Source organism: Anser anser, assembly GCF_964211835.1.
Source record: "Anser anser genome assembly, chromosome: 17".
In the NCBI taxonomy this organism is placed as follows: Eukaryota; Metazoa; Chordata; class Aves; order Anseriformes; family Anatidae; genus Anser; species Anser anser.
Window position 1 is genome coordinate 2,665,309 of NC_139738.1, and position 19,342 is coordinate 2,684,650.

The following is a 19,342-nucleotide window of genomic DNA, read 5'->3' on the forward strand; positions in this document are numbered from 1 at the left end:
CAGGCTTTTCCAGTCAATCTAGAGAATCGCCCAGCTGGGAGCCTGCTGGCATCGCAGGTTTCTGGGATGCGGAAGCAGGCAGATGGTCCTCTGCTGCCGGGCCAGAACCCCTACAGCAACAGTGGCCCCAGGTCCCAGGGGAACATGCTCGGTACCCACCCGGCCCCGCTGCAAGATGCCAATTTGCCACCGGAGGCTCTGCCAGCCTGGCCAGCAGGACACGGGGACAGCCATGTCATCCGATTCACCCGGACTGTGAACAGCCTGCCAAACGGGAACCCAGTAAGTTCTGCAGACCTGGTGCTTGTTGCGTCCCTGAGAGCATGCGCCATGCTCTGGGCACTAGGAGGAACTGCTGAATCTGTCTCACTCCAGAAGCCTGTATTTAAAAAAAAATAAAAATTTTCTCATTTCTCTTGGAAAAGGAAGCCAGTTCACTAGGGACCGGCTTTGCCTTTTGCATTAACCTTGTTAATTTCCTGCAGTCTGCACTAAAATAAGAGATTCATGTCTTATTTCAGGATTGTGAACAGCAGTGAGAATACTTGGGAGCTGCTGTGCATATTGTGAGCTTGTTCTAGTGAGCACAGTGAGGAATAATAATTGCCAATATGACAATCATCAAAGTATAGTTAGATTACAAATGCAATTGCTATTATTATTGCAATATGTTTCTTTGTTTAAGAGTTCATGGTGTTCCTTTTTCTCTTGGCGATAAAGCTACCTGAGATGAGACACGCCTGGATCTCATAGGATCCAAATCACCTCCTCCTGGCTGTACGGAAGGAGAGTGAGCTCTCTTACTGCAGGCTGGCTGGATAGGGCTGGAGACTTGTTCTGGAGCATTCTGAGTCTGTTGTTCCTTGACAAAAGATTTCTGGCCCATGAATATGCAAAATGCAAGGGAGGTCTGCAAGAATATGATAAGATTAGGAGCTTGTGGATATCCTGAGCACATCTGTGTGTCCCCTCTGCAGGATGTGAAGATGGTGATGCGCATTCACGTGAACAGCCACGAGGAAGGCCAGGCTCCTGCATTGTCACTGTCTGATCTGAAACAACCCTCTGCGGCAGAGAAGCCCAAGATGCCAGACAACCACCACTCAACAGGGAGCAAACAAGAGCAAATGCAAAGGTCGGTGATGCAAAGCTCCCCTCTACTCTCTGCCCTTAGGATCAGAGGAACCAAATAGCCTAATCTCTAGTCTGGCTTCTTTTGTGTTTCTTGTGGTTTCTGCTTGGAAAAACAATTGAAGAAAGCATTATTTATTTATCCCTTTGTGATCTACTCCTTGTAACTGCATGCTGCTGCAGGCATCCATCTCAGCCCCAAAGCAGAAGATTGGTCATGCTGCAGGCGCTGCTGCGTGAACACAGTCTGTGTGGGTGGGTGCTGGGCTGGCAAAAGAGGAGCAAGGGTTGCAAGGATTCTGTGCTATTGGAGCACTCTCTGTAGGGTGCCTCTGTACTTGACCTGCTTTTTGAAGGGGTTGCATGGGAAGGAGGGAAAGGAGTTACTGCTGAGTGAGCTTGGGTCAGCGTGTGTTTTCCACTAACTGGAGTGGAGGGTGGAAACCATTCACCTTCAGCACCAGGGGTGGCTAAGGAATTCCTTTGCTTCCTCTAAATAAGAGTCATTAAGTTGTGTTTTAGAGCCACAGTTTGCTCGTTTTGAGCTTGGAAAGAGCATTCACAGGAGGGTGTGATGGGTTCCTGCAGGTACCAGGGTGGGTGATTACTGCAGTATGGTATTCGTATTGCTGTGGTACCTGGAAGTCTAGGCAAGGACCAGGGTCCAGTTGGGATCCTGTTGTACTGAATGCTGCACAAGAGGAACTGTTTTGTGTCTTAGCAGCGCTCACGGAAGACAAGTCTGCTTTGCAAAAGGAAGAAAATGTCTTTCTGAGGCTGTAATTCATCAAATTCTGGCCAGAATCCAAAAACTGACTCAGAAAATAGTGCTTCCTTATTTAACTTATTTATCATCTGTGTGTGTCCAGGTCATATCTGTGCAGTTTACTGGAGAGGAAAAAAAAAATTAATTCCTGCTTTATTTGTAAAAGAGACTTTGGGATCTCATTCCAAACTATCCATCAGCTAGATTCCACTAATGCATTTTCTTTGCCCTGTTTGTTGTTCACTTAACCTGCAATCTTTTCAGGTCAGAGATTGTGCTCTGCGTGTTTCTTCAAAGGGTAGTGTCCTCCCCACGCTGTTTCAGTAGGCAACATCCTCTCCGAAACTCAAAATGCAAATATTGGCCTTGTTTTGGCAAATGACTTCCCAAGGACAGAAACCATGCTTTTCCTGTCCTGGATCTATCATCAAGAAATTATTGAGCAGCTGGAGGCTGTCGTTTACATTGGGTGGTGTTTGTGATACGAGTGCAAAACCCAGCTTTCTCTGGAGGTGCCAGTGCTAAGAACAACACTAAACCGCAGAAGAGGCCGTGCGTCCCGTGCCAAGAACTGTTGCACAAGGTGGCTGAGACCGGCAGATTCCAGATGGGAATTGTTGGTCTTGATGGCCTGTCTGCATGGTGATGGCTTTGTAATGGGAAATCTGAGCTAAAGGCTGGGCTGTGGTTTTTCTTACTTGCAAGTTTGTGTGGTAGTAATATGCTGGCTTCAAAAAGCTGCTAAAGCTGGGGCCACTTAAGAGCCTGAGGCAGGGAGGAGCACTGCGTTGTGGTGGAATTGCAGCTAACCTCACCAAATAAAGAAGGAAAATACTTTTCCCATGTTCACCTTAAAAACAAACAAACAAAACAACAACAAAAAAAACCAACCCCACCAGCACCCAAACAATATGCCAACACTTCATTTCAATTATTTGTCACTGTTCTGTTTGTACAAGGGAGAGAGACAAGCTGTTCGAGAGTTTTTGTAAAGAGACATTGATTAAAGCATCTATCCTAGCTACAAATCTTCATAAAGAGCTTGTAACTTTAAAAATTACCAGACAATGGAAATTAGCAACTCTGTATTGCAGCTATTCTGTTTATTTTGAAATATATATATTTTTTCCCTCATAGGTCAAAACTCTGCAGTTTTACTTTAGCAGCATTTTTCATTTTAAAGGAAGTTGGGACACAGAGGATTTCTGGTTTTGGTAGTTTTGAAGAAACTTAGATTTATGTATTTGGGTGTGTGTGAGGCATGAGGAAGCATCAGTTTAGAGTTGGAGTTTATTGCTATGTGGATATGTTACATTATCAGATAAACAAGATTAAGGCAGTTCTACAAATTGTGTTTGTAAAGCATAACTTAGGTGGCACGAGTTCTGTTTCATGTAGCTGCTGGTAACTAATGCAATTGCTTTTTTGGGGAAAAAAAAAGTGGACAAACTTGTGCATGCATTGTAGGTTGGTTTTCTGCTTGGCATTATGAAATGGCATTTTGAAATGTCTCTTGCATGTGCTGAGTCAGGAGGTGTCTGTTTTGTTTCGTGCTGTTGCTGCAGCTGGAAGGACATAGTCAACAAAGTGAACGCCCAGATGGACGGTGCCCAAGTGCACGGTTACCCCGAGAGCCTTCACCTCGACCCCAGGCCTGGGCAAGAGACTCAGAAGGACAGCTCACAGCCACCGGGTCAGAAGAGAGCAGCAGAGCATCAAACAGCTGACCGGGGAGGCGAGAAGGAGAAGACAGATAATGAAGAGCTAGAAATGGGTATGCTTTCCCTAATTCCATGCTGTACAACGTTATTTTGTAGCGGGGTCCCTCCAGACCACTGTTCTGACAGGACAATCTCAGCCTCGTATAGGAGTTGGTTTAATCCTGTTAGTGGGTTTTCTAGTTTAGGGCAGAAAGGCCTCATTTCTCAGGTGAGATTTATCAGCTGGCATGAAACAGCAGAAAATGGCCGTTAACTGATGAGATCCTTGGGAAAATTGCAGTGGGTGGGCATGGGCCCACAGCACCTCCATGGGTCCAGTAAGAAAAAGAAAGTTGATGTGACTGCAGCTTACGTGTGTAAGAAGGAAGCTGCAAATTCTTTATGGAAGCAAATAAAGAAGAAATCAAAAATGTATTACAGCTACCCAGTCAGGCAGTGGGGAGCTAAAACAGGCTTTTGGGTAGAGGTGTCCAGACTGAGAACGTTTGTGTGGAGATGCTCTGCTGTGCTCAAGGAATCGGGGTGAACGCTTGGTGAACAGATCGCATTCCTCCACACAGACCCTGCTGTCAGTTCTTGCATGTGTGGAAATAACCTTTGAGTTGGAAGTTAGTTAATTGCCTCTGTCAAAAAGACACTGATGAAGTGCAGATGTGACTGATGCCAGTCCCGCGTGTTGCTAGGCTGAGGCAGTGACCATCAGGTGGCTTTCCGTGCAACTGACTGACAGCAGGGAATGATGCCCCCTTGATGCAGGACGGCAGGGAAGGTGGGAACTGAGGCTGCTCTAAGGATCCCCTTTGAAATGCTGGCTTGCATCGTATAGGCGTCATAAAGATGACCAGATCGGAGCTTTTGTGTTTTGTGAGCTCCCTTTTTGCGAGTAGGTTTGTTTGGTTTTAATCCAGAGGCTGCCCTATTAACTGTCTCCCTTCCTTGCAGATGCAGGAATGATTGAGAGGGAGAACTTGCATTCTCAGAAAGAGACCGTTGTCCAGGAGCCCATGGTAAGAAATGCGGCCGTGCTGTCATCAGGACACAGCCCTTCCTCTAAATAAGAATCCAGTAGCCTCATTTAAGTAGATGCTTTCCCAGAAGTCTATATAATGTATAACTCCAATTTCCTTTCTGGTTCTGGAGGGATTCAGATGGACAGTGAAAACTGAAGTTTTTTTGGTTTTAGAACCATCAGTGTGCTCGGTGAGATGTACGACTGGTGGGGTGCTGTGAAGCCAGTGCTGCCTGTCAAGACAATCCTTCATCTCAGTTTTCCCGTTTTAAAAAACCAAACAAACAAAGATGAAAGATTAAGATAGAACTAGAGGTTGGGAAAAGGCAGGGGAATGCGGCTAAGAGTAATCAGTGGTCTGTTCTGGGGGGGCGATACGCCTGTGCTCTTAATGGTGTAGTGCCAGTCCTTCTTCCTGAGATCTGGGTCCCTTCAGGGCAACGGTTTTGCTGAGCTTCTTGGCTTGCTGCTGATGGTGGGCTCTTGTTGGCCTCTGCCTCCCGAGTGGATATCTTCTCTGGTGCTCACACGAGGCTTTTCTTGTCCAGATGCCGGATGATGCTGCAGATCCTGCCCAGGATCCCAATAACCAAGGTGAGGATGAGTTTGAGGAGGCTGAACTGGAGAGACCTGACTTTGAAGAGAAGGTGGGAGGTTTGGAGAAGTTCAAGGAACCCAGCGTGAAAGAAGAGTCTAAGGAGAAGCCACTGAAGGTGACTGACACAAGGGCAGGCAGTAGGGGCGCAGGGAGAGGTTCCTGGCTGTGAGTGGGGTGAGTGGGGAGAGTCAGAGAGCTTAAGGGCTCAAAGGAAAACAGCACGTTCCTGCACAGATCCATAATGCTGCTGCAAGGATGTGGCAGGCAGGAGAAACCTTTCTGAGAAGCAGTGGGTCAGTACCAGAACTCATTCTGGCTCTGTCCCCTCGGCTTGTTGAAGTTAGCACAAGTATTTGCAGCACCTACATGGCTGGAGAGACATGGAACAGGAGATGGCTCACTCCATGGCTGTTACTGTAGCTGTATGCTCTTGTCTAGCACCTCAGGTATTAAAACTAGAGACAACAGCAGGGGCCTATGCTTGGGGTCTGGTCAGAGCAGCCCTTGCTGTTTAGGGGCATGCAGCAGACTCCTGACAGCAGTGACAAGGTGCAGAAGCTCTTTCTTGTTTGCCTGCTCGCAGGTGACAGCCATTTATTTCGCAAAGTGTTGCTTGCTGTCTGAAGCCAGGCTCTGCATCAGGGAAATATCAGTTTGTTTTGACATGCACCCGAGCGTTGCTTGTTTTTAAAAGGCGTGTTTTATCTGTCAGGTTCTAAAGTCATGATCAATGGTGAGGTTAAAAAAAATAAATCCAGGCCAATTTAATCAAGCAAGGAGGATATCTTTCAAATGGGGCCATGCTGCATTCCCTAAAGCTCAACCTTAAATAATTTGTAGACACTTGATGCGTTGTATAAGGAGAAGCGTTGGTGAGAACCTGTGTTAACAAGTACCACTTCCCTGAAAACGTTTGTTTTACCAGGTCGGGCAATTTTCCCCTGCTGTCTGGGTTAGACCATGCAGGGGGCATGCTGCCTTCTAGGCACTGGAACTGTTCGTCTGCGTATTGCGAGTCCTGTAATGGTTATGAGGGGTAGAAATCTAAGTCTGGCTTTGGAGAAAGGTGTCAGCTGGATGCAGAGACCTGACCAGTCTTCCCCAGTTGTAGTATGCCTTACATTAACGTCTGAAGCCCACTTCAGGAAGAGGTGGAACAAACATTCCTGTCCTTCCCTTCTTCCTCACTTCCCTTTTCTCTGGGTCTGGTTTACACCAAGCTCCTCCTCACTTTTTAACGTGTCCGGATTCAGTGCAGCGCAAGTCTGCTTGTCCCGTGGTGGCTGGGCACAGACCACGTTTGTATCAGCAGTGCTGACTCAGGTTGAGCTTCTCCCACATGCAAAGACAAACACTGCCAGTTCGTCTTATTCCTCTCCAAGGCTCGTGGTTGTGGTTCTAAGAGCAGAACGGGTCAGGATAGAATAGCTGGCTTCTTGGGAAGGAGTTGTCTAAGAAAGCAGATGTCTGGCTTAACTGTATTTGCTGGAAGATGAAAGCCCAGCAGCACTGTTGGGGTGTCTGTAAATCAGCCTTGTCTGAGTACCCAGATCCTCCTGTGAGCTGTAAATTATTTAAAGCGTTAATATTTCAATCCTCACCAGTGAGAGTGGCTCTAAAAATATCCCTGCTAGTTTGTTGTTTTGTCTTCAAATCTGGTGGCGGGATGTAGCAAGGGGAACACAAAGACCTCCGGAGCTGGGCTGATGCAGAAGCAGTGCAGGACGTGCGTGGTTCCCTGCAGCCTGGGACCTGATGCGCCTGCTGCAGGTGTGAGGGTGGGGAAGGTACAAATGGAGCTGGGGTTGTTTCGCTGCCTCTCTGCTGCCCTGATTCCTGAGCTGTAGCCCAACGTCTTCCAGACCCGGGGCTGCCATGCCAGAGGGCTGTCTCCCCGCAGGGGCTGGACATGGGTCGGGGCAGCGCTCAGTGTCCAATGTTCTGTATCTTTCAGGATGCTGGCAGACCTGCCAAGCCCAGGGAGGACCCAATGGATGACTATCAAGAAGATCAGGAGCAAGAAATTGTACGACACCAAGGTTCCTCTTCTTTCCCTCTTTGGTGCAATCGTTACCTGGGTCTGTTGGGATTCAGGAGCTGAGCACGGCTCGGCTTTTAGGAAACCAGATGTGGGCACTGCCTTCGGTTTTGTTTCTGCTCAGTGAGGGATTTTTCCTGTGGTAAGAAGTTCACCAGGAGCCCTGTAGTCTGCTGCTGCGTGGGTCCCCAACCTTTCTCTGTGGGGAAGAGCTGGGGAGAACTGCCCTGTGCTCCCAGAAGGGTCACGGGGTTACAGCCAGCAGGCTGAACGAGAGCTTGGGTGGCAGAAGGATGAGAGGGCACTCCTGGGGAACTGCTGTTTGGGTAGGATGGGAGATGCTTCCAGCGGAGAGGTTTGGTCCTGGCTAAAAGATGGAGAAAGCTTTTAAAATCTGAATTGGGAGATAGGTACGTAAAGAACTGAACTTTTTTTTGGAAGGGTGGAAGCAGGAGAGAGTGTTTTTTTCTTTCCTCATGTGTAAATCTGTAGCTGAGATGAACTCAGAGTTTCGTGGCAGCTGCTCAGGGATGTGTTCTCCATTGGAGGCGGTCTCCGTGACAGGGAGCTGAGTGAATGGAGACACGACAGCCTTCCTTGCAGCCCCCAGAGCCAGCTGAATGTTGCCAGCTACCTTACGGTAACATTTAAGTGGGACGTTTGGTTCACGAGCCTTGAAAGTACACGATTTTTTGTGATTAGCATGCAAAGGAGACGGGGGAAAAAGTACTCATCTACTGGTGCTGGTGAGCAGCACCATTTCTAGATGAGATGCCCAGGGAGAAAGAGGGCGCATTTGTTCCATGCTTTATTTGAGAGCCAGGCATCTGTGAAAGGGGCATCGCATGTGCCCCAGGAGGGGACACTGCTGCCTCCTGGCTCACCTGGATGGAAATAAAGGATTCTCTGCAGTCTTGTTAAGAACACCGAGTCGTGTTCATCCTCTCCTTGCCCTTTGTGAGTGGCTGCTGCTGGCGTTTCCTGCAGTTTCAGCATGCTTGCTGATGAATTAAGGGTTTGGGCAGCCTGCTGGAAATGAGGATAAAGAAAAAAGGTAGTGGGTGGGGAGGAGAAGAGCAAAGCTGATGTCAGGAGCTCTCCTTGCCCTGTGTAAGAACCTGGCTTGTGCACTCTCTAGTTGGACACCAAGGTGCCGGCAGATTCTGTGCTGGCTGCTGCACGTCAGGGCTGGGACTGTTACAGCGGTTCTAAATGTGGCGGAGGTCGGGTATCCTCTCATGGAACAGTGGCAACGGGCTGAGATGTGAAAACCGCGCTGCAATGCCAGGCTATTCAATGTTCCTTAAACGAACAGCTGGTCGTGGCAACATGGGCTTCTCAACTCTGCTTCTTGGCAAAGCGAACTGCCGATGTCAGTGAAAGGTCCCTGGCAGAGCTGCATTCCTCCCTGCTCCTGGGTTTCCCAAGCTGGGCTGGTTTGGTAGGACTGCTCTGTGCAGAAGCAGCGTGGCGCTGAGCGTTAGGGTCTCCTTTTCCAGCTGGGCCCTGCTGATTTTTCCTTCCTGGCTGTTCCCTCTGCACCCAGGAGGATCATGGCGGTGAGGTGGATGACAACGATGACCTGGAACTCGTCCAAGAGCGGAAGGAGCACGCGGGCATCCAGGGAGCTGACGGCAAGAAGGATGACTACTACTGAGAGATGCCAAAGGAAGATGGATGCGCTAGGAGTGAGGGGACAAGAACTCCTCCCAGGAACTGGCTCCTGTACTACGCAGAGCCCAGAACAAAGGCAGGAGGAGACGGCTGCCTTGGCAGGCACCGAGCAAGGTGCCTGCAGGTGTGCGGTGCATCTGCGTGCGTGGGGCCACTCCTGCTTCTCTGGTCGATAGCATGGAAGTGCTCTCAGACTGTAGGAATGATTTTATCCTGCTGCTTCTTTTAGAAGCATGTGTTGGTTTTTCAAGTTCTTCACCCTCTTGTCTTCCCCATCCCCTCTCTAGCTGGAGAATGTTTTTTTGTTTTGTTTTTTTACTGCCTGGGCAGGGGGAGGGATGCAGGACTACAAAAGGGTGCCTGAGCTGGTCCCTGGACTTACTTGACTGGTTGCTAATACAAAGGAATCTGTCTTCATAAAATATTTTGCTCAGTAGTGTTTCTTTAAAACATCCTTTGCTCCCGTCAGAGGAGGGTGAAGAGGGAGACAGCCTGCTTGTTGTTTGGAGCAATGCAGGGGTGATGGCTAACAGCGAGTACCAGCAGAAATGACCACATGCCAGCACGTGTGTGTGTATACAAATGACCAGATCCTCTTCCCGGTGCAGAGCCCCTTCCCTGTGACCCAGCTCTGCAGAGTTCTTTCTCCTTGCCAAGGGGTGGTCGGTCAAACCTCGCTGTTAGGATGCAGCTGCAGCACCCCAGCAGCACTGCCCATCCTCAGGCCCTCAGCAGAAGATATCGGGCCACGTCCCAGCCTGCATCTGCCTCTCGGACCCCAGCATCCCATCTCCCTCCCGTCCTGTCCATCTTCTTTTGATTCCCCCAATATCCGCGTGGATTTCACAGAGCTGGGATAAATTACGCTGCTTCTGGACAGGTCTGGTTTTTAATCAGGTTGGGTATTCCTAGTGCTTTGGTGATTCAGTAGATAAAGTCTGTGGTGCTCTGCTTTACTCAGCCTCCAAAACATGTCTGGCTGCCTCAGCCAGACAGAAGGGATGAGTCAGCTGGAGTCCCTGGAACTTAAAATGGTGGCAGCTGAAAGACTGGGCTTCAGCATGCCATCTCCAGGCCTGGGACGTGGCTTCATGTGAGCAGGGCAGAGCTGTCACATCCCCACATCGTGTAAGCGCCATGCACCTGAGCCGTCTCCTAGTCCCTCACCACCACGTGCTGTGGGGGTCACTCATCCAACAGCTTGTTGGTGAAGGTCCTGATAAAGATTGCAGGAGGGATCTTTGCTCCCTGTTTGCGTTAAGACTTTTTAATGCCTTGTTTTGGGGAGTGTTCTGTGGCACTTCTAGACACTTGGAAAAACAACATTTATCTCCCAATAAGTTTGGCCTTTTTCATTTCAGGCAATATTGATTTTTCTTCCAGTGCTTCTAATGGAGCTTGAAATTAACACGTCAGGGTTTTCTGGTTGTTCTGTTTTTATTCTGCTTGTGTTTCTTACCAGGACAATCATCAGTCTAAGTCAAACTCCGGGGTTGCCTGGAGTAGTTAATGTTGGCTCTGCTTGCAATGTGTGGAAGCAACAAGAACTGTTTTTCCAGCTGCTTCCCTTTCTAGAGCTGCATCGTCAGGGCAGCTGGGTGGTGCGGCTGGCTGTTATGGAGGCCGGGGAATCATCTCGTTAGGACCTCACAGACCTGATCTGCTGCTTGCTGGAACTTGGAGAATACGGACGTTCACTGAGACCAGGAGAACCTCGCTGTGACAGCTTGGAGCAATGTTCCAAAACCCCTGAGAGCACTGACCTGCTCCCGGGAGGACATTTGTTCTGGCTTTTGGGAGCACTCACAACCCACTGAGCTCACTGCAAAGCTGAAACGTGGCATGAGACTGCCAAAGTGACTTGAAATGATTAACGCTGCGTTAGCGCTTTATATTGCCAGCCTTGCTGCATGATGCAGTACTGCTCAGCCACCACTGTCGGCTATAAATAGCACGTTCAGGATGCATTAGCTGGAGCTGCCGCTATCTGTTCGGACGCATCCGCATCAAAAATGCCCCCAGTGCTCAGGTAGGTAGCTACGGTGGTGTTGGTTCACAGGCCAGCGGAGGATCAATGACCAACACCGTCTGTGGCACGAATTTCAAGTCTGTTTGCCCAAGCTGCCCCAGTGAGAAATGTAGTGCTGCTGTCTGCTGAGCTTCATTCACTCCTGCTCTGCCATGCTCCTAGCCTGTGGCTGTCAGAGTGCAGAGTTTTGGACGGCGAGTGAATCAAGAGCTGGAAATAGAACCCCGGGAGGGTGAGACCACGTGCTGAGTCAGACTGCAGGAGCTAGCTACATAAGGAGGCAAATTCATTGCTTTTGCGTGTCTGGGATGAGTAATCCTCGGAGCTGACTCGGAGGGGACTGTAGCAACTCAGCCCTAAATGTAAGCTCCCTGCTGGGGGAATGCTTTAGCAGCCATATGTTGCGTGCTGCCCTTAGCAGAGCGCTGAGCATCCCGGCTCTGGGGCTTGTCTGCTATGGCTGTGTGCAAGACTAAAATTGGCGCAGTGCTGCATAAACGGTTAGCTGTGGGTGGTGAGTGCTTCCTTGCCTGGCCTCCAGCAAGTTGCCCCCATTTTGGTACCAGTTCAGTGCTTCTTCTAACGGGAGACAATAAACCCTGTGGGGGGGGAAGCAGGAAAGCAGAAAACGTGTGGTGTTGGGTCTGTCTGAAGGCCGGTAAAGCAATACGTGCTGGTACTGCTTTCAATATGCCGCCTGGGGCTCGCTGCTTAAAGCAAATGTCAGTGCTTGCCCAAGTGGCAAAAGGTTGGGGCGGCACGTCTGAGATGTCCCGGCTGAGTGGCACTGCAGACCGGGGCACAGATGAAGGTATGAGGAACAGCCGGGTTGCTGAGAGAGCAAACAGAGAGGCAGTGTTCACATGGAGCCAGTGCTGGCAGACCGACCGAGCCAAAACATGTATGGTTTTTTGCCTTTCTTACATAAATAATTATCTTTTGCCTAGAGACACAGTGCAAAGCCAAAGGATGCAGTGCAGGGTAAGGTGCGGCTAACCTGGATGGCTGCTACAACTTCCTGATGGGTTGCTCTTTCCTTTCCTTTGGACTCCCACAGCTTGATGTAAAGGAGATTTCTGTAAACAAATGCATTTCCAGGGTTCACGTGGTGACAGCGGTTTGGCCACATCTTTAGTCAGATGATGGGAATTAATAGTACATTCTGTGCCTTTACAAATGAAGGCAGAGATTAGGAAAATATGCCTATCAATTAGTTAAATTGTTAGGCTCGTTACTCATTTACATGGCATTTTATAGGGCTTAAAATGTGACAGGAATGAGATGTTTTCTTGGAGATATCTGAAACAGTTGGAGGAGAAAATGCCCTAAATGGCTGCATATTGTAGGAGGAACCGTCTGCACCTCCACAAACCAAGAATGTCCGCTCATTTATATATATGCGTGTGTGTGTGTATATATATATATATATATATATATAAAATGACTTAAGAGATTACCACTTGTTTCTCACAATGACTGGTGATCATATCCTATGTAGTTTGAGTGCGGCTGTTGGAAAATTTCGGGATTAAATACAAGTCTAACATTGGCTGATGGAGCTTAGGCCTGCTGGGGATGCACGTCCTTCAGCTCTCGTTCCTTCTCTGCACCCTGCAGCAGCACACAACTCAGCTCAACCACCATCTTCGTGCTGTTTTGTATTTGACTGGCTCTGGAGCGAGGCCTGCCGCTTTTGCTGAACTTGGTGCGGCTTTAGTGGTAGTGAAAGTCGATAGACATGAAAAGGGTGAGGCAGGTGTTAGATCCCTGGCAGTGACTGGGCTGTTCTGTAACTTGGAGTTCATGTGCATGAAGAAAATGTGGCGATCGAAGGAATGTGTGTCTAGGTCCCTTTTTATTCAACACAGCTGTCTTGTTAATAAAGAATGAGAAGACAGGTCTCCCACTGCAGGCCCCTCGAGCCAAAAGGTCCTAGGATGACTGTGGTGGCCCAAGGATGGTTTTAACACCTTTCACGAACACTTCAGTCCCTTCACTGTTCTGCTCATTTGTGGTTATTTCACTCACAACAAACCTGTTCCAACCCACGCTCACAGGACCAGTTAATCTGATCAGAGCCTGGTGCCGGATCTCCTTGACCACTGAAACGATGGTAGCTTTGGAGTGCCATCTGCTAGTTAACAGTAGCTGGGAGAGCTGCACAGGTCTTAAGGAGGCAAAACGGGCTTGGTTTGGCTCCACACCTCTCCTGAACACCCCCGCGCTTCTCAGAAGGGGCCGTCAGATCGTCATTCCTGCATCCTCGCTGGAACTCCCCCAGGTAAGTGTGCCTCAGCCACCAAGAAGTGCCTTCAGCAGCACAGCACCTCCTCGTGTTCTGCAATCACCGTGTTCTGAGAAGAGCAGCTGGTACTACGACGTTAGCATCCTTTTCTATGCTGATCTCATTTTCAATAACATCAGTAGGTACCGCTCAGTAGCATGAGATTTCTAACAACTTTCGGTAGGTGCCAGAAATAATAAAAAAAAAAATTAAAAAAAATCTCTGCATGTGTCTTTTAAACCAAATTTAAACAATTGCACACTACTAAATATTTTATAAGTAAAGATTTTAGGAAACTCGATACTTTGAAAAGGCAAGTCTTTCGGACAGGAAAAGGTGTCTCAGTATGAGGCCATCTGGTCATGTCAATGCTCTGTGCATCTAAAAACCTATTTTAACAAGTTTCACATTGCTGCAAATTACACTGAATGTTCTAAATAACAGCTTCATTGAAGTCCAAAGTGTATATTTTGTGGTTTGGGTTTTCTGGGGGGACGTGGCTGTGAAATAGAAATAGGCTTCAGAACCTTACTTTTTTATTTTAAGTTCATATAAAACAATAAACACTTTTAATGAAAACTTCCACGGTTTACGGATTGCTGTGCATCTCCAAGTAGGTAAATCTCCAAGTAGGTAACACTGTAGAGAAAAACTACACCAATGCATTTAGGTACATTGCTGGGGTTTTTAACAATATAATGTTATAATGTTTCTACTTCACAAAGTTAAATGTGGACAAATGTGTATGTTCTGCTATAAGGAGGAATGTTCCATCTGGTTTTACTGCCCTAATGAAATACCTGGCCTTTCTTCTCCTTTGTGTGTAGACGCCTGTTTATATTTACCTTTGACCCTTCTTCTTATTGGTTTCTTGCTTGCATTTTGGTTTTATTAATCTGTGAACGTTCCTGCCCTGCATTTAACAAACACCAGTTTCTCTCCTAGTCTCCTTAGCTGGTCAGAAATCAGCACCTTAAAGATCTGGGCTGGGGCTGCAGTTACATTGCTTTCATTTAGCCATGATACTGAAACCATGCTGTTGAACTTGCTCTTTGTTCCGCAAGCAGCAGTTAAAACTGTGTTATGTACCCGTGTGTCCACCTCACTAAAACTGTGGGGAAGGAGGATGGCTGAGAGAGGCTCAGGAGATGGTGGTGGAGCTCCTGTGTTCTCTACGCGCACTGCGTGTCTTGTACACTAAAACCCGAGGGATGCTTCCAGTCTTCAGAAGAGTGGTTCTCAGCTGCGGTCCGGGGAGACCTTCACAGGTGATTTGCAGATAGGTTGTTTTGGGATGGCACGGCGTGGTCCTTTCCTTTCCAAAGGGTTCTGCAAGAATGTTGAAAGGTGGCTGCCTGTGTGACTACCTGTTCCAAAAAGCTGGCAACTTTGGGAGAAAAAAGGGGGGGCTAAATTAGCTGTCACCTGTTTCCTTTTTTAATTAAAGCAATTTTTATTAGAGAATGTTGTCGATGCTGTTAATTGTAGAGACTTTTAGATCCTTTAAGTCGGTCATTTTGTGAGCACTAAAGCTTAGTTTTAAACGACATTCTGTGTTTAGAGCAAAGGGAGAGAAGCATCCCAGCTTCCAGCAGGATTTATGGTTGTCCACAGCCCTTTTGTGTGGATGGAAAGTAAGCAGCTCAGAAGCCAGGAATTAAAAGCTCTCAGGACACTATGTGAAACCTCATCAAAACATGAATGCTCATCCCCACCGTTATGGGTGCGGAATGAAATCTTCAAACTGGAAAAGACAGGACTCAGTGCAACTTTTACCAATTTAACTGTTTGGAGAATTGTTAGGGGCTGCTTGGGTGAAGTCCCTACTTCTGCTTCTTTTATTAGCTGGGGCTCTGCCGCTTCCACGCGTGGAGATCTTCCCTAAGGGGCTGCGTGGGGTGGTCCGGCTGCGGCCAGGAGCTGCCTTTTGGCCGCCCCTTACACAGAGCCTCTTCCCCTTGTCCGGGGGTGGCCAAGACCCCCAGTTTTACCCCTGCCAGCAGCTGGGCTGCGGGGGATGCTGGTGGTGGTGGCGCTGCGGTGGTGCTGGGGGGTCCTTCTCACCGAGTTTCTCTCAGAACCTGAACCCCCCCGGCCCTAAAGCGGCCAGGAACCAACAAAAACAGAAGGCAGAATCCCCACAGCCCCCGTTTCCCTGCCAGCCCCGGGCCCCTCACGTTCCCCCCGCGGAGCCGGGCGGCCGGAGGCAGCCGCAGGCCGGCGGCTGGAGCCCCGCAGCCCGGCGAGAGTTAACGGCGGAGCCGCCTCTCCATTGGCGGCCGGCGCGGCGGCTGCGGAGCCCGGGGGCTTATAAAAGGGGCCCCGGCGCCGGCGGAGCGCTGCCGAGCCCCGGCTCCATGCCGCGGCGGCCGGCATGCCCAGCCCGCTGCCGGCCCTGCTCGCCCTGCTCTGCCTCTGCGGGCCGCCCCCCGCCGCCGCCCCCCCGGACCAGCAGCAGCAGCAGCAGCAGCAGCAGCAGCAGCAGCAGCAGCCGCCGTGGTGCCCCTACAAGGTGCGGGCCGAGGGGGCGGCGGCGGCCGGGCGGCTGTGCTTCCGACCCCCGGCCCGCGGCTTCCAGTGCTCGGCCCGGGCCTGCCTGGCTCACCGCTCCCCCGGCGGAGCCCTGGTGGCCAACGCGCTGCGCAACGGCAGCGTCCTGCTGCAGTGGGCCCCGCCGCGGCCCGCCGCCGGCCTCCGCGGCTTCGCCCTCAACTGCTCGTGGGACGGCACCTACACGCGCTTCCCCTGCGATAGCGTGGAGCTGGGGGCCTCCTGTCGCGACTACCTGCTGCCCGAGGCGCACGGCGGGGTCCGCTATCGCCTGTGCCTGCAGCCCCGCTACGCCCCGCCGAGGCCCGCGCCGCCCGCGCAGTGCGTGGAGTTCCGCGTGGAGCCCGCCGCCATGAGGGACATCGTCGTCGCCATGACGGCTGTCGGCGGCTCCATCTGCGTCATGCTCGTCTTCATCTGCCTGCTGGTGGCCTACATCACCGAGAACCTCATGAGCCCGGCCGGTGGCGGCGGCGGCGCCTCCGCCGCCTCGCGTCGGGCGTGAAGCGTGGCGACGGTCCCCACGACCCCGCCGTGGCCCCAGGCTGCTGCTGGGCTGTTCTTGGTTTTTCTTCTCCGACAGGGAGAGAGATGGGGTCTCTGAGCTCTGTTCCTACCGGTTCTGCCCACGGCGTCGTTTGAAGCTTTGGTCGGCTTGGGTTTGGCTTTTCCAGGCTCCCGGGATTTGGGGTTTTCTTGTGTGTTTTGGAGATCCTCATTTGTGTAATGAGGGGTTTGCAGCCCGAGCCATGCTCAAGGTCTGAACTTGTAGGATCGCAGTGGATTAAAAGCGAGTGGTGGCAAACATCCACAAGTGCCAGAAAAAGTTCTGCTGCTAGAAGCAAGCGACAGATCCCACAGAGGGCCCGTCCGAGAAGACTCTCAAGAACATGCTCGTTTTAAACCTGCGCTTAAATCTCCTTGCTCCAGACATGCACTTTTTATTTATTTATTTATTTTCCCAAGGGGGAGCGTCATTTAAATCCACGAGAGAACAAGCCCCGTGCAACCCCACAGCCCACAGCTAGCCGTGTGTTTGATCCAAAGCCCACCTAAATCCCCCCGATTTACGTGGGCTTTGTATCGTGCCTTATGCTGCTCCCAGGTGCTTGGGGCCGGTGGGGTTGCGTGATGGGGTGGGAGCCCTTTGAGCGACCAAGGTGGTGGTCCCCACAAAAAGAGATGAAATTAGTAGAGGATGGAGCTCAATTTCATTGCGGAAGTATGAACTGATGCTTAGGTATAAAATAAGTGCAATGTAAGCGAACACCCATCACTGCCCTCTTAAATGCATCCCCCCTTCTTTTTTTTTAGGAGTGCCACGTGCAGCTGCACTGAGGTAAAATCATCTGGAACACAAAACCCACTGATGTTGTAGCCGAGTGTTTTGAGCATAGGAACACTCATCGTTAACTGCTCACTCAATGCTGTAGTCAACAAGGTTTTAGCCATATTCGAGTATTAATTCTCTTGTGCCTTAGTGTTGAAAGTTTGTCCCATTTCTATTGGTATATCTGTTCTTGTAGTCTTCATAGACAACTGTATCTCCTCTCGTGGTTTTGTCTCTGAAACTGGTGTGTTCTTTTGTTTTTGTAAACAAACTTAGGCTGGTCAGTACTTGAACTTCAATATATACATAAACTAGAGTCAGTTACCATCTGAGAGCTATTGTGTTTAGTTTTTATTTAGTGCTGTTTGTATATAGGTGACTGCTGTAACAGACAATGACTTTGTATCACTTAAACGTACCTAAAGCAAAAGTAGGGGAAGGGCTCTTCTGTAACGGGGTATTGCTATTAAAATACTTCAGTTTCCTATGTGATCTGTGTAAATGTTTATCACTGGTGAATAACCCATGTGCTTTTCTTTCGTGGAATAGTTTGTGAAGTATAAACTTGCTATTAGAGGGTAAATACAGAAAGTATATGCAATCCTTAAAAAAAATGCAGTATTTGTACTGATCATAATCCCTTCAATAACTTCAATAAGCGGTTAAGGAGCTGAAGGACTCTGTTTCACCAGGCAGAAATACCTGTTTGTTATTCTCGCTTTGTTTGCTTTCTCACATGCAGCTGACTCTAAATTTAACAGCGTTCTCTTTTTATTTATTTGCCTGTGTGCTTGATATAAGCAGCCTGACAATATCTAGAATTGCAGTAATGGAAGGACAGTGTCATTCATTGTCACTGAAGGACAATGTCATATTTTTTTATCCCTAAGGAGATCGGCTGCTCAAAGAAAAGGCAATCACTTTTTATTGTATCTAGTGGTTTAGTTCAGTGAATTTAAACACCGAGTGAATTTGGACCAAAGGTCTTTCAAAGGTTTCAAGTCAGTCTTTCCTGTAGCCAGTTCTGTACAGGACTGCTGGAATGCCACTGATTTTGTATATCTCTGTCAGCCTCTGTCAACCAGTGTTACTGTTTTGTTCCTCATTTGTCGTGAACTGCCAGATGTGAAAATTAAATGTGTAACTGATGAGTCTTGTACCACTTCGGCATTGACCTTAATAAATTAAGAAAATAATGAAAAGAAATGAAGAAAATCACAAATATTGAATGGTTCAAGATTTGTTTGACTCACAAAGTGAACAAATATGGTCATAATGATACTGCATTGCCTACTGTAAAATTACGATAACATTATCGGGAATATGAAAATAGGTATTCTCCGAATACTTGATTTTTTGTTTACTGGAGGTTTAGGATCACGGGATAATTAGGTTGGAAGGGACCTTTGGAGGCCACCAAGTTCAGCCTCCTGTTCAAAGCCATGTATGAAAACTCACTGAGCCAAGCCCATTAATTATGGTAGCCAGGTGTCTGGTTTTGAGTCTACACAATCCCTGTTTGACCTCTGAATGAGCTTTGCCTTAGTTTCCAAATCCCTCTTTCTTTGCCAATTCAAGCTACTTCATTTCTTGTGCAGCCAGCACTGTTCATTGCGGTAATGCTGATGTCAGGGAACTGAGCACCACATCAAATTTAATTCATGGATTTGTATGTGACTATTTTCAATAAGACACCTCTGCACTTAGTGATAGGATATGGTTGTCTGCTAAAACAGCACCTTTTGTATCTACTACAGAAGTTATTTGCAGTCATCTCACATCTTGATGCATCTGCCTCTGTGGATTGCCTTGCAACTGCGTGCTGGGCAGAGGATAGACAAGCAAGAGCAAAAGATGTAGAACAAGAACATAAATCCTGCTGGAGGAAATTCTGTAACTCTCTAAAGGATTATTTTTATCAGTGTTTTGCTCTCCATGCATTATAGATGGGATGTGGGAAACAATATCTCGTAGCTTCCCGTTTATTTTCAGTGGATTAAGTTTTAATTGGACACAGCTTGGTGTCTGGAAAAGAAAAGAGTGTTCCCTTTTTGTGTGTGTGACATTAAGCAGAACATCTTCCAAAGAACTGATAACTGGTAGTTTTGTTGATTTTTTTTTTCACTCTATCATGAGTATAGAATTTTCTTACTGGTAGCAATGGGAAAAATTCCATGTCAATAGACTCGATATTCATTTGACTCCAACAAGT

The 19,342-nt window shown here is 48.7% G+C and overlaps 2 protein-coding genes across 4 annotated transcripts in view; both read left to right on the forward strand.

Annotated features, from left to right (window-relative positions):
• LOC310882899 (uncharacterized protein) overlaps positions 1 to 9,359 on the forward strand; it is a 30,071-nt gene extending 20,712 nt beyond the window's left edge. For 2 of the 3 annotated variants that reach the window (XM_083802335.1, XM_083802337.1), the window contains 7 exons: positions 4 to 282; positions 978 to 1,135; positions 3,463 to 3,671; positions 4,561 to 4,625; positions 5,176 to 5,340; positions 7,180 to 7,251; positions 8,810 to 9,359. In XM_083802335.1, the coding sequence (XP_083658461.1) occupies positions 4 to 282; positions 978 to 1,135; positions 3,463 to 3,671; positions 4,561 to 4,625; positions 5,176 to 5,340; positions 7,180 to 7,251; positions 8,810 to 8,920 (1,059 nt within the window). In that variant the 3' untranslated portion in view covers positions 8,921 to 9,359. Of the gene's footprint in view, positions 1 to 3; positions 283 to 977; positions 1,136 to 3,462; positions 3,672 to 4,560; positions 4,626 to 5,175; positions 5,341 to 7,179; positions 7,265 to 8,809 lie in introns of all 3 variants that reach the window. The other variant, XM_083802336.1, reaches the window with a different exon arrangement.
• A 150-nt stretch (positions 9,360 to 9,509) lies between these two features.
• On the forward strand, positions 9,510 to 18,350 carry FNDC10 (fibronectin type III domain containing 10). Its single transcript, XM_083802373.1, has one exon. It carries the CDS (start codon positions 15,625 to 15,627, stop codon positions 16,303 to 16,305), a length of 681 nt encoding a protein of 226 aa, XP_083658499.1. The 5' UTR covers positions 9,510 to 15,624; the 3' UTR covers positions 16,306 to 18,350.
• Positions 18,351 to 19,342: the final 992 nt, after the last annotated feature.